At 56.0% G+C, this 12,618-nt stretch overlaps 1 protein-coding gene across 1 annotated transcript; it reads left to right on the forward strand.

The window, feature by feature from the left end:
- The first annotated feature begins 1,906 nt into the window (after positions 1 to 1,906).
- NKX2-1 (NK2 homeobox 1) lies at positions 1,907 to 8,593 on the forward strand. The gene is made up of 3 exons (XM_049825960.1): positions 1,907 to 1,959; positions 6,696 to 7,072; positions 7,923 to 8,593. The coding sequence occupies exons 1-3, from the start codon at positions 1,907 to 1,909 to the stop codon at positions 8,591 to 8,593; spliced, it is 1,101 nt and encodes a 366-aa protein (XP_049681917.1).
- Positions 8,594 to 12,618: the final 4,025 nt, after the last annotated feature.

Raw genomic sequence — 12,618 nt, forward strand, 5'->3', positions numbered from 1 at the left:
AGTTTGCGCGGGTTCCCCGGCCGCCGCGGGCACGGCGCGGGCGGGCCGCCCTTCGGCCGGGTGGCCCTGAACGGTACCTTGGGGCGATGAGGAAGGGCCGGGGCTCCTCGCAGCCCTCCCGTAACTTGCCCTCGAGTTTTGCCGTGAAAACAAAAGCAAAGCAAACAACTCCCTTCCCCCCGGCCCGAAAATAAAGCTCGGGCACCACCCGGGCTGGTCGAAAGGGCTCCATTGTCGTTTTTAAATGAGCTATCTTTGCAACCGCTCGCCCCTCCCCGAGCCAGCGGGGAGCCGCCCGTATCCCTGGAAGCGAGAGGTAGCGGGGAACAAAAGGCAAACTCCGAAGTGACATTGAAAATAAAAGGGAGCTTTGGTTACCCCCAGGGAAAGGTCGAGGGGGAAAGGTCGCCTTCCCGCCAGCGCACGTACTCCCGGCGGGCGCGGGGGAGCGCCCCCGGGCCCGGCCGCCAGCTCCGCGGGGTCCCCGGGCCCGGCCGCCGCCGTGCGCCGGCCGCGCAGCCCCGAGGGCGCGGGAGGGCGCGGAGCCAGCAGCTCCGCCAGCGCCCTCGACGGGGCAGCCCCGGGGGCAACGGGGGGGGGCTTCGAGACCAAAGCAGGGGGGCAGTGGGCGACGCGCCCCCTCCCCGCCCGCCGCCGCCAGCCGCGCTGAAAGGGCTGCCGTAAATCCGGCTCCCGGCCCGCCCCGCCGCTCAGCACCCACGGGCACACGCGTGTCCGTCGGCTCCGCGTCCAGCCCCACCCGGGAGCCGAGAGCCCCTCACCCCGGCGCCGGCGGGGCCGCAGGCCTGGCGGCACCGCTGCCAGGGCAGGAGCCGCCCCGGGCCCCGGCGGAGCCCACGGGGAGGGCGAGGGAAGGGGAGGGCGGCGAGGTGACCCACTTAAAAGCTGAGATCCTTTTTGAAACACTTAGAGACGACAGGGTTGAGGACTGTGAATGTATGCGTAAATATACACTCAGGCATACCCGCTGCCAGAGGTATGCACCCCACACACCCGTGTGTATGCGTGGGCAGGCATGTCTGGGTATACAGACAAAAGCACGCAACTCCCAAGCCATCTAATGTAATATACCGATGGCTATATCTAAAAACAGTTAAATAGATCGATCCCGGCAGGATTCTGTTTGTAGGTATGTACCGATAAACAGTGTTTGCGGACGTATTTATATCTATATAATCCATGCCTATATTTTTAACTGTCTCTGTAGAACAACTTTTTGAAAATTGTCTCAACAACCACCTTCCAGAGATCTCCGCAGAAATCAGCTCTGGCTGGGGTGTATCAAAGATGCTTCGGGGCAACGATAAGTCTTGTCTGCGCGTTCCGGCAGCGTTGCGGCGGTGACAGTCTACTGACCTTCGGGAAGGCAGGTGTGGGGGGACATTCTATTAATCGCTGATAATAACGGTGCCAGGATGAGGCGGTCAAACAACACCACTTCATCGGTGCGAGCGCTGCTGCGATCCCCCCCCCCAGGCTACCAGGGCTTCCATGCCTCCAAAGAGCCCTTTCCCCCGGGGCCCCAAGCGGGACAGCCGCGGAGGGGCGCGGTGTGGCCGCCTGGCCGAGGCGTGCGCCGGGGGCCGGCCGCCCCCGCCCTGGCACGGCGGCTCCGAGAGCCCTGCCCTGGCACCCCGTACCTGGCCCCACCCTGGCCCTCTCGGCCGGGAACGGCCCGGCAAAGGAAAAAGACGGGGGGGGGGGTGGTGGGGGGGGCCGTGGGGGGGTGTCGGAGGATTAGGGCAGGAGGGCTCAGCCGTCCGCCAGGAACTGGGGAAGGAGGGAAAAGAGCTGCGAGGAGGCAGCGCTTCCCTCGCACTGAGCCTTGCGAGCGGGGCCGCCCGGCACCGGCGGCGAAGGGGCCCCGAGAAGCCCCCAGTGCGAGATGCTCCACGCCCTGGGCAGCTGGAGGAGCAACTGTGCGTGCGCTGCGGAGGGGTGAGGATCTTCGCGGTAGACTTTGCTGGTTTCGCCTGTTTTCTTAGATTCCCACGCCGGGGGAAGAGATTTCCACCGGCGTACCGCGGGGTTTCTCCCACCCAACGAGGTAGCCGGGGCAGGGGGGCTTTCCCACGGAGGGGAATGGACCCCAGGAGCCACGGCAAGAGTTTTCCGGACCCCCCCCACCCCCCACCCCCCGTGCTTAGGGAGCGCTCGCAGGAAGCGTGCCTGGGTAGGACTCCTGCCTTACACGCCCAAGCATGTGCTTCCCAGGCAGGGAGCGGTCCCGGCGCCCTGCCCGCGGCCGGCGGTGACAGGGACACAGGTCCGCCCTACTCGGTCACTGCGGAAACCTCCGCTCCTCTCCCTCCCTCCCTCCCTCCCTCCCTCCCGGCGTGGGCTCTGGGCACCGTGTGCCGGGCACATCTTCCATTTGGGGGGAGCTAGGAGGACGGGGGGTGTATTGCACCGACGTGCACAGGAAACCGGTGGTGAAGTTTCCATGAGCTCGCCGAGTCGAGGAGGGAAGAGTTGCAGCAAGCCGCCTCGGCGGTGCGGGGTATCTCTTCCCTTTTCCAGGCGCAGGGCTTTGGAAGGGCAATTTAAACCTCTCCGTCGATAGTTTGGGCTTGTGGTGCTGACCGGGAGAAGAAGGACGGGTCTGTCCCAGCTCTGCTCTTGAGCCCTTTAACTCGGGCTTCGCTAGGAGCAGCCGACCCCGCGGCAGGGCAGGCTGCGGGCAGGGCCGCCCCCTCGGCGCTGGGGGCGAGGGCGGCAGGGCCGGACAGGGGTGCTTCGTGTGCCGGTGGCTTGGGGCAGCCAGGCACGCACCCGCGAACAGGCCCAGGGGGAGCACGGGGCACCTCAGGCCTTTGTGCCAAGAAGTTACGCCTAGAAAGCGTCTCTCTGGCGGGAAAGCGTTTGCCTTGCGGGTCGCCCTCCCCTCCGAGCCCAGGTGCCCCGAGGGTTCCAGCCAGCCCCGCCGGCCGCTCGCCCCTGAGCACACGCTTAAGGCCAGCGCTGAACCGGGGCCGCGCTCCTGCGTGGGCTCCGCTTGCGGAGGAACGGCGGGGAGCCACCGCGGGAGCTGCAGGCGCCTAAAGGAGGGGAAAAGCCATTTGGGGCAAGGAGCCGAGCTAGGCGCCGGCCCGGGCAGAAGCGCCCCCCCCCCCCCCGCCCCCGGCTCCTGCCCGGCGAAATGGGTGGCAAGGCAGGGCTGTAGCCCTTCGGCGGCTCGGGCTGGCCGAGCGCATTTGATCCCCCTTGGGGAGGCACAGCAGCTCGTATAAAAAAGACATTGTTGGCTTTGGAGAGCCCTGTGCGCACTTTCAAAAGCTGATCCTTGAGTTCCCAGCCCCCGCAATCCAGTTGATGAGGAAACGCGCTGCGATCTTGGTGGCACCGTTTCCATTGGGATTGGCACCGTTTGATTGACAAAGTCTCCCATTCTTCCACCTCTCGAGTGTTATCAAACGGATTGTGTGGGGTCAGAAGCTATTGAAGGGACGTCCGTGTAGCCGCATTCTGCAAACACGGGGTGAGGACCGTGCCTTTCTCATGAAAATGCTTCCACCAGGCAAAACGCATCTCAGCTTCCCTGCTCTCCTCCTTAGCATTTCTTTCTAACTCGAGCGGTTTACTAAGCAGCATCACCAGGTAAACGAACACATCGCTAGAGGCAGCCTAGGCAGAACCCTGACGGGGCGGCCACCCTCCCCGGGGGCTGCGGGGAGCCAGCTCTGGCAGACGAAACTCGGGTGGAGGGTTTGAAAGAAAAGGGTGAGCGGGCGGGACAGGGCAGCAGCGAAGCAGCTTTCTCGCCACTCGTCCGCAGTTCGACTCGCCCCGCTATAGCTGATGTGGAGCGGGAAAGGAGGAGCAGAGGCTGACCCGCGTCCTTCTCGCTAGGTCGATCTAGCGGGGCTAAAAAGTGCTGTCGGGACCTTGCGGCGCGTAGCCGTGCCTCCACGCGCCTCGGTGTATTTCTAAATTAGCCGTCAGACCTCCGAAGAGAGTTTCAGCCCGCTCCCCAGCGAAGGGGCAATGATGGGCTCTCGCATTAACTTCCCTTTACGAGACCCCGCGCAGAGTCAAGGCTGGACTCACTCGGGTTAACCTAACTGAGCGATGTTTCGGAGGCGATTTAACCTGCTCTCGATCGAGCGGGAGGATAAATAAGCTCACCCAGCAGCAGCCGGCGGTGAAAGGGGTCGGTCTGGCGGCGGCCCCGGGAAGGCGCGGGCCGGGCGGCGGGGAGCCTCGGCCGCCCCGCTCCCGGCCGGGGCCGGGGCCGGGGCCGGGGCCGGGGCCGGGGCCGGGGCCTCCCCAGCTGCCCCGCCTCGCACTCCCTGGGGAGAAACAGAGTCGCTGCTCCTGCCCCACATATTGCGCGGTCACTCGCTGTCGTTCGTCTCGGATTTGAGCCGACCGCAGCGTCATTTTGGTGGATCCTGTGGGGTTTGGGGGTTTTTTCCCCCTCCATCCACCCCCTCCTTTTTAAGGCTGATAAACCAGGCACGGAGCTGATGTGCCTGAGAAATCCGGGGGGTGGGGGGTGGGGGGGGCGTGATAAAAGAAACAAACCACCAAGGCAAGGTCGAGTGTCTCTCTCTGTAGGAACAAACCCAAAGACCGTACTGAAAAACACGCGCAGAAAGGGGGGAAAAGGGGGGCGGGGGGGGGGGGGGGGGGGGAGAGAGAAAATGTTCCAGGGATCTGGAAAGACAAGATCTAAAGATCTGGAAAGAAAAGAGGAAAGAAAAGAGGAAAAGCAGCCCCCTTTCTAGCCCAAAGTCGCCCTTCCCTGCCTTTGGTGACCCAGCAGACTCACAACAAGCCCACTTCGGGGTATTCAGCCTTGAGGGAGCTGGTGCCGAAAGAGGCAGCTGAGATGATGTAGGAGAGCTGGAGGCCTGATTGAAGGAAAGTTCCCCCGATTATATTTGTGTGGAAAAGCTCACCTCTTGCAGAGCTCTAAAGTGTAATCAAGGCTGAGGCTTACACTTGAAGGATGTTAACTCTCATACGGGAACCTACTTTCTCCTAAACGGTTTCTTGCCTAGTGAATGAGAGCCTCCCAATTGAAGCAAAATGATCCTTATGTACTAATATCAAGCACAGTCACAAAGCGACCGGCTATTTATGCTGCCACTTTAGACAAAGATATTTAGTTATTCCCGGGTAGCAAGTGCACTTTTGCATTTTTAAGCACGAAGCAGCTGAGCACAAACATATTTACAAGTGCAATTACTAAATAGTTACTTGACACTTCAAAGTCACTGGGTTAACTGTACCTTCGCTGTAATTTTCTTAATATTCAGGTAATCGCTGTATTAAATTGGGTTTGCCAGGGCCGTAGGCCGGGGTGTGAAACACTCAGGGGAGGTTTCTCTCCTCCGCCCAGGAACACCCCGAAATATAAGCTTTGGAGACACTGGACAACTTGGGAGATTTCTTCAAAGACCCGAGTGACATTAGCTGCTGGCTGCATGTACGTGTGGGGCTCTGAATGGACTTGCTTTTGTTTTCACACGGGATTCGAGAACGGATCCGAAAGTGTCAGAAATTGCCGTTTATTCGAAACTGCAGGGAATTCATTGGCAAGGTGGTGCAGCAGATGACCTGAGAGGTCTTCTCCATCCAGCTCCCGTGCTATATAAATAATCTTAGAAAGCAGCTTCGGGTTCCGAGGGACCACGAGAGCCTGTGACAGTCTTTGCCTTTGAGAACAACGAGCAACGTTTTGCGCTAACCTATTTTTCAGCAGTTTCTCCCCCCCCAGGCAATTAAATTACTGCTTCTTTTTGCAAACTTGCATCTTCCACCTCTCCCTGAAGTTGAAAAAAAAAAAAAAATCCCTAGGTGAACGGAACTTATGGGTTTAGGGAGAGAAACCATCCTTGCACTGGGGGTCTCGCACTGGGGGTCTTAGCGGACATAGAGGAGGTTCCCGAGATGCTAAATCCCAAGCGCTGCTCAGCCACCAGCCGGCCGGCGTACCTGACAAGCCGGTGCGGGGAGTGCGGAGCGCTGGGAGCGGTGGCCCAGCGCGAAACGTCTCCCCTCCGGAGAGCTGCCCTCCCGGCGGCGGGGCTCCTTCCAGACCAAACTTAGTGGGGGAGAAGGGCACTCGGTCCTTTAGCTCACCGGCATTCAGCCCCGACTCCCCGGCTCTCACAAAGGCTGGGCTGACAGCCTTTGCCACCCGGGAGCTGATTTTAAATCCTTTCACCCAGTCAGATGGGGGTCTTTTCGCCTTGCCTTCCATTTCCCGTCCACGATATTGCCACCCCCGAGAAAAAGAAAATGAGTTGTGCTCACGGGGTCTCTCTCTCTTTCCCTCTCTCTCCCACTCTCTCTCTCTCTTTTTTTTAAGACATAAAAAAAAAAATCCTGACAAGTAAAACTTAAAGGTGTTTACCTTGTCATCAGCATGTAAGCTAATTATCTTGGGCAAGATGTAGGCTTCTATTGTCTTGTTGCTTTAGTGCCTATGCCCCGCCTCTGGTGGCAGCCTAAAACCTGGCGTCTGGCTAAAACAAACGAAAGGCAGCCCTGAGCCTCCACTCAATCCAATTAAGGCGGACTTCGTCCACTCGGTTACGTGTACATCCAACAAGATCGGCGTTAAGGCAACACCAGAATATTTGGCAAAAAAAAAAAAAAAAAAAAAAAAAAAAAAAGATTTGCCTCCCCTTCCTTTTTTTTTTTTTTTTTTTTTTTTTTTTCCCCAGCCGCCGAATCATGTCGATGAGCCCAAAGCATACGACTCCTTTCTCAGTGTCTGACATCTTGAGTCCTTTGGAGGAAAGCTACAAGAAAGTGGGCATGGAGGGCAGTAACTTGGGCGCTCCCTTGTCAGCCTACAGACAGTCTCAGGTTTCTCAGCCGGCCATGCAGCAGCACCCCATGGGCCACAACGGAACAGTGACTGCCGCCTACCATATGACAGCGGCAGGGGTCCCCCAGCTCTCCCATGCTACGATGGGGGGCTACTGCAATGGGAACCTGGGCAACATGAGCGAGCTCCCGCCTTACCAGGACACCATGCGGAACAGCGCTTCGGCGACAGGATGGTACGGCACCAACCCGGACCCCCGCTTCTCCTCAAGTAAGTCAGCCCGGGGCTGGGTGGCCGGCGGGGGGTGGCCGCGCTCCTGCCCCGCCGCACCGCGGGCAACGGGCGCCGGGGGCTCCGCGCCAGGGCAAAAGTCGGTCCAAATCCCAGCCGCCCCCCCCCTCCTCTCCGCTCCCCCCCCCCCCCCCCCCCCAAATTCCTCCTCCTGCCGGAGGATCGTGCCCGGTGCCTCCTCCCCCGGCTGGTTTCATGTCAGCCTCCCGGGGCCGCTTTTGCGGGGGGAAGGGGTGGGAAGCCCGGCGGTGGCGGGGAGCGGGAGCCCGGAGCTCGCCGTCCAGCGGGGCGGGAGCGGCACGGCCCGGGGGGCCGGGAGGCAGCCGGCGGTGCCCGTCCGCTTGCGCGCCGCCCGGCACCGGGCGGCCGAGGGGGAAGCCGGAGCCGCGGCAGCCGCGTCCCGGGGGACGCGGGGGGGAGCGGGCGAGTCCGCCCCGGCCGGCGCCGGCGGAGCCCCCGGCCCCGGCCGCTCCCGCCGCGCTGTCACAGCAGGTGCTTGGTGGGGTGTCACCCCCCGGGCAGGGCGAGGGGCGAGCGGTCGCCTTTATTCACGGGGGCTGGGCCGGGCGAGGAGGGGGGTCCCGCTGCCCCGCCGCTCGCCCCGGGGAAACGCGGGTCGTTGTTCGGGAGCGGGGGCGCCCCGAGGCCCCGGCCGGGGCCGGGCTGCCGGGGGGCTGCGGGGCCGCGGCGGGGGCGAGCGGCGGCGGGGACCGCCGGAGCGCGGAGCCCCGCTCGGGCCGGGCCGGGCCGAGCCGCGCCGCGCCGCGCCGAGCCGAGCCGAGCCGAGCCGAGCCGAGCCGCCTAAAACGTGCCGCCTTCTCCCTTGCAGTCTCCCGCTTCATGGCGCCGTCCTCGGGCATGAACATGGGCGGCATGGGCAGCCTCGGCTCCCTGGGAGACGTGAGCAAGAGCATGGCCCCGCTCCAGAGCACGCCGCGGAGGAAACGGAGGGTCCTTTTTTCCCAGGCCCAGGTTTACGAGCTGGAGAGACGTTTCAAGCAGCAGAAATACCTCTCCGCCCCGGAGAGGGAACATTTGGCCAGCATGATACATCTCACCCCGACTCAGGTCAAAATCTGGTTCCAGAACCACCGCTACAAGATGAAACGCCAGGCCAAAGACAAGGCTGCGCAGCAGCAGATGCAACAGGAGAACGGCTCTTGCCAGCAGCAGCAGTCTCCCAGAAGGGTGGCGGTGCCAGTGCTTGTAAAGGATGGCAAGCCCTGCCAAGCAGGCTCCAACACACCCACAGCAGCTATCCAGAGCCATCAGCAGCAGGCAGCTACAACGATCACAGTGGCTACCAATGGCAACAGCCTCGGACAGCATCAGAGCCACCAGACAAACAGTGCGGGGCAGTCTCCAGACATGGGACAGCACTCGGCCAGCCCTTCCTCTCTGCAGAGCCAAGTCTCCAGTTTGTCTCACCTAAACTCTTCTACTTCTGACTATGGCACTGCCATGTCTTGCTCCACCTTGCTATACGGTAGGACCTGGTGAAAGGATTAAACAAAGCAAAAGAAAAAAAAAAAAAGGAAAAAAAAAAAAAAAAGAAAAAAAAAAAGGCAGATTTTCCCAGTCACGCAAATCTCTGTCCTATCCAAACTACCGAGTGTTTTTCTTTTTTTTTTTTTTTTTTTTTTTCTTTCTTTTTTAACGCCTCCCCTCCCCCCCGCCCCCGTTTTACTGAGTGGTTCTCTGAGGACCTGTGAGAGAGAGAGAGAGACTTTTTTTTGTTCGGTTTTGTTGTTACTCTTGATGGTTTGGGGTCTTTTTTTTTTGTCTCTTTTTTTTTTTTTTTTCCCAAGGTTGTTGTATGGGGTGTTAAAAAAAATTCTGACTAATAACCACGGAGCAGTCTGCAGAAAGGGGACCATCGTTAGGCATGGTCCGAAGGCTTGGATTTCAGATGTACACTTTGCCAGCGTCTAGGACTTGCATGTAAATATAGAGATTTTGGGGGATGGGGTGGTTTTCCCCCCAAAAAACGCATTCGCGTCACCCAGACACAAAAAGCAGCTTCCCCCCTCCCCCGGTCTCCTCTCCCAGCCCCGCCGCCAGGGCCAGCGGATGGAGACGTGGAGTCATCAAAGGCTTGGCTTTTATTTTCCTCCTTACGTTTGATGTGAACCTGTAGCTGTATAATGCTGTCAAAAGTTGGACTAAACCCATAGTTTTTAGTAGCCTGTATATTTTGTTGTAAAAAGAAAAAGAAAAAAAAAATACAATCAACCAAACCAACCCCCACCTTTTTTATGGACACTGATCGCCCCGTCGTAAATCCTCTGGCAGTTTGTTATTTGCGCCCGCCGCCTCTTCCTGTTGTAACTTATGTAGATATTTGGCTTAAATATAGTTCCTAAGAAGCTTCTAATAAATTATACACATTACGAATATTCTTTTTTTATTTCCCTTTGGTTCCCCCTCCCGACCCTCCCTTCCCCCATCTTTTTTTTTTTTTTTTTTTTTTTTTTCTTTTTCCTTGATGGAAAAACAACCCGGGATGCTGCCAAACCCTGAAAGGCCCCTGCCCCTCCCAGGGCCCGGAGCCTTGTTCCCAGGGGGGAGCTGCGCCAGGGAGTTAACGGGGTACAGGATCAGTCCTCAGCGTGCAAAAGTGACAAGCAAACGCGTGGGATTCACAAACTCGATGGCGAAGGGATCGAGTCCAAATTCATTAGTCCGATTATTGGGCGGGCGGGGGGCACCTCAGAGACTTCTTGCTAGAGAAAGCAAAGTATTCCGGGAGTAGAAATTCGAACGCCAAAGGCACGGAGGAGAAAGAAGGTAAAAGTCTAACGCCACTAGAAAGAATTTAACGAAGAACCTGCTGACAGTATAGAACATGCGGCCGATTTAAAGAGCATCCAGTTTTAATACCTTGTAAAAAAAAAAAAAAAAAAAAAGGATAATAATTTCTACCAGGTTTTCCTATGTACTTGTATTTTAAGGGAAGTACAGTCACCTTATTTATAATCAAAATAAAAAGATAGTTTATTGTGTACGACATGTAGTTTGAATTAACTTTCTTTATCAGACTGTATTTCATTTTCTACACCTACCCACCCCGGCAAGCAACGCACACGCACGACCACGCAGTTTCTCCCGCACACGTCCACCTCATTACCCAGGCGAGAGGGTAGCTGCGGGCTGCGTCTCAGTTTAAGGCGGATTGGGTTTGTTTCTGTTTGGGGGTTTCGCGTGTGTGTGTGCGTGTAGCGATTTGGGAAGCTTGTAAAGAAGATGAGGAGAAAGTGCGTGTGCGCGCACGTGGGTGTGCGTGGGTGAGCGGGGTGCGCGCCTGGCTGAGACACCGAGGGGCGATTGGTAGGAAGGTAAATATTATGGGTAATGCAAGGCAGTTAGGTATTAACTTTGGTGTAAATCTATAAATCATATCAGGTTAAGCAGCTCGTATCGGACAAGTCCGAAATACATGTAATTCGCTATCTTTCGGGTCCCAGACATCCCTTTTGTGAGCGCAACAAAATAAGAAGTCCCCCCATCCTAAAAGACCTCGTAGCGTGTTTTCCTTCGCATCTGCTACTCGGTTTCGGTTTTTTTTTCTCCAGATCCCCTCAGTTACACCACGGAAGCGAATCGCAGTCATTGAAAGACCTCTGAATTACAGAGGTGTTATGAAATGCTCATATTTTTGAAGAGAAAGAAAGCAGCTTGCCCGGGATGGAAATAACCCAACCTCCAGTTGAAGTAGCAGCTTTCGAAAGCTCCAGTCTTTTATTTATACAAGATAGTCGGTGTTACTCGGACACCAAGTGCTAGTCTGGATGGAGAAAAAAGGAAATAGAAGAAAAAAAAGAATATCGGATTCTCCCCCGCCCCCCCCCCCCTAATTTCTAACTAGAGAACATCACGTGTGTCAACAGGAATTTCGAGACCTTTCAGTCTTTATATTACGTCCCGCTTTATACAGCGACATTCTCAACTAACCCCCAACATATTCCTTTTTTTTTTTTTTTTTTTTTCTTTCTTTACGCAGAATATTCGTTTCAGATCTATATCATCATGTTAAGCATGGCTGGGGGGGGGGGGGTGTGTGTGTGTGCAGGGGCGGTCTGGAGCTTAGTGTTGTTATTTCTGCTGAAAGAAGAAAGTGTTGGGAATTCCTGGCCCGTGGCACAGCGCTGCCAGCTCCCGCGGAGGGAGCGAGAGCAGGGTTAACTCTACGGAATTTTTTAAATTAGGGTTAGTTTCTCCGGGAGTTAATATACAAGACCGAGGGGAAAGTGCTGTGGTTAAGGCGACATTTCCCCTTCAGATGTAATTAATGTTTGCATCCTTTCAAACACAGGAGCGTTCAAAAGTGAGGAGCACTGAGAGGCATTAAAACAGCCAAGAAATATTATTTCCCCCTCCCCCCCCCCCCCAAATATTGGAATTAGTATGTTGGATAGAGAAGCAGCCAGTGACTTTTCATTATAGACTTCGGGGGAAATAAATGAATTTTATTGTGTCTCGACAACCTCATAAACACATATTTGGTGGTGGGTGTAATTACTGTAATGGATTATTATGTACACTGACTTATCTTTCTTAAACTAGATTTAGTTTCGATTAAATAAACTCGTTTCCACTTTGTCTGATGTCGGCTTAGTTTAAAGTCTGTTTACTTGTTCCACAGAAAGGTGAATTCATCTCTTTATTAAGCACTAGAGACCGAGCAAACACAGTTCAAACTGTATTTACATATCAATCAGGAGAAATGCAAACAAACTGCTCTTTAACAATTTTATAGAGTTTTTTATGACATTGTGTTATTGCCTTTTATCATAAAATTCTTTGTAGAAACCAGTTATGCCTTGATTGGGATGAAGATTTTGGGGGGGGGGCTAAATACATTTTAATCTCCAGGCTCCCTCGAGAACACTCACGAGGACTTAGTCACTGTATAGCTTTTCTAAATTAAAATATGTGCCTCCGTCTAAACGCCTGCTTCTTCCAATACGCTGATTTTCAGTCTCCCGGTAATCAATGCAGAACTTGGATAATGGGATGGCGAAGGGGGGTGGGGGTGGGGGGTGGCAGCATGATTCAAATCTGAAATGATGGAAGAAATGCACGTTTCCCAATATAACTGCTCCTTTATCGACGTGAGACCGTGGGCACCCCGTATTTGGAGAGATAAAGGGATCTAGTCAAGGATGGCTATTCCCTTCCACTCCCCCACTCCCTGGCACTGCCTGTAAATCTAGGAGAACGACGGAGGGCATTTTTTCCTGCTCTAAATAGGAGTTCATGCCTGAGTGCCATGAAGTGTGCATGTAGTGGCACAGCAGGCTGTGGAAAAAAACCCCACCAAAAGCCACCAAAAAACCCGGCACCACCACCACCACCACTACAACGGCCACAACAACAGCAACAATAGCAAAAAGGCTTCTTCATATTTGCTGTTTCATATCAAAACGGGTTGTGGGGTGGGTGTTTTGGTTTGGGTTTGGGTTTTGGGGGGGTGGGGGTGGGTGGGTGTGTGTGTGTGGGGGGGTTTGTTTGGGTTTTTTTGTTTG

This window comes from Accipiter gentilis, chromosome 22, assembly GCF_929443795.1.
Source record: "Accipiter gentilis chromosome 22, bAccGen1.1, whole genome shotgun sequence".
NCBI lineage: Eukaryota > Metazoa > Chordata > Aves > Accipitriformes > Accipitridae > Astur > Astur gentilis.

Bases quoted from the DNA above. Each gene is read 5' to 3' on its own strand.
- NKX2-1 (XM_049825960.1), top strand. From the start codon at position 1,907: ATGCTCCACGCCCTGGGCAGCTGGAGGAGCAACTGTGCGTGCGCTGCG. The intron at 1,960-6,695 runs GTGAGGATCTTC...TTTTTTCCCCAG, and splicing joins TGTGCGTGCGCTGCGGAGGG to CCGCCGAATCATGTCGATGA. The intron at 7,073-7,922 runs GTAAGTCAGCCC...TCTCCCTTGCAG, and splicing joins GGACCCCCGCTTCTCCTCAA to TCTCCCGCTTCATGGCGCCG.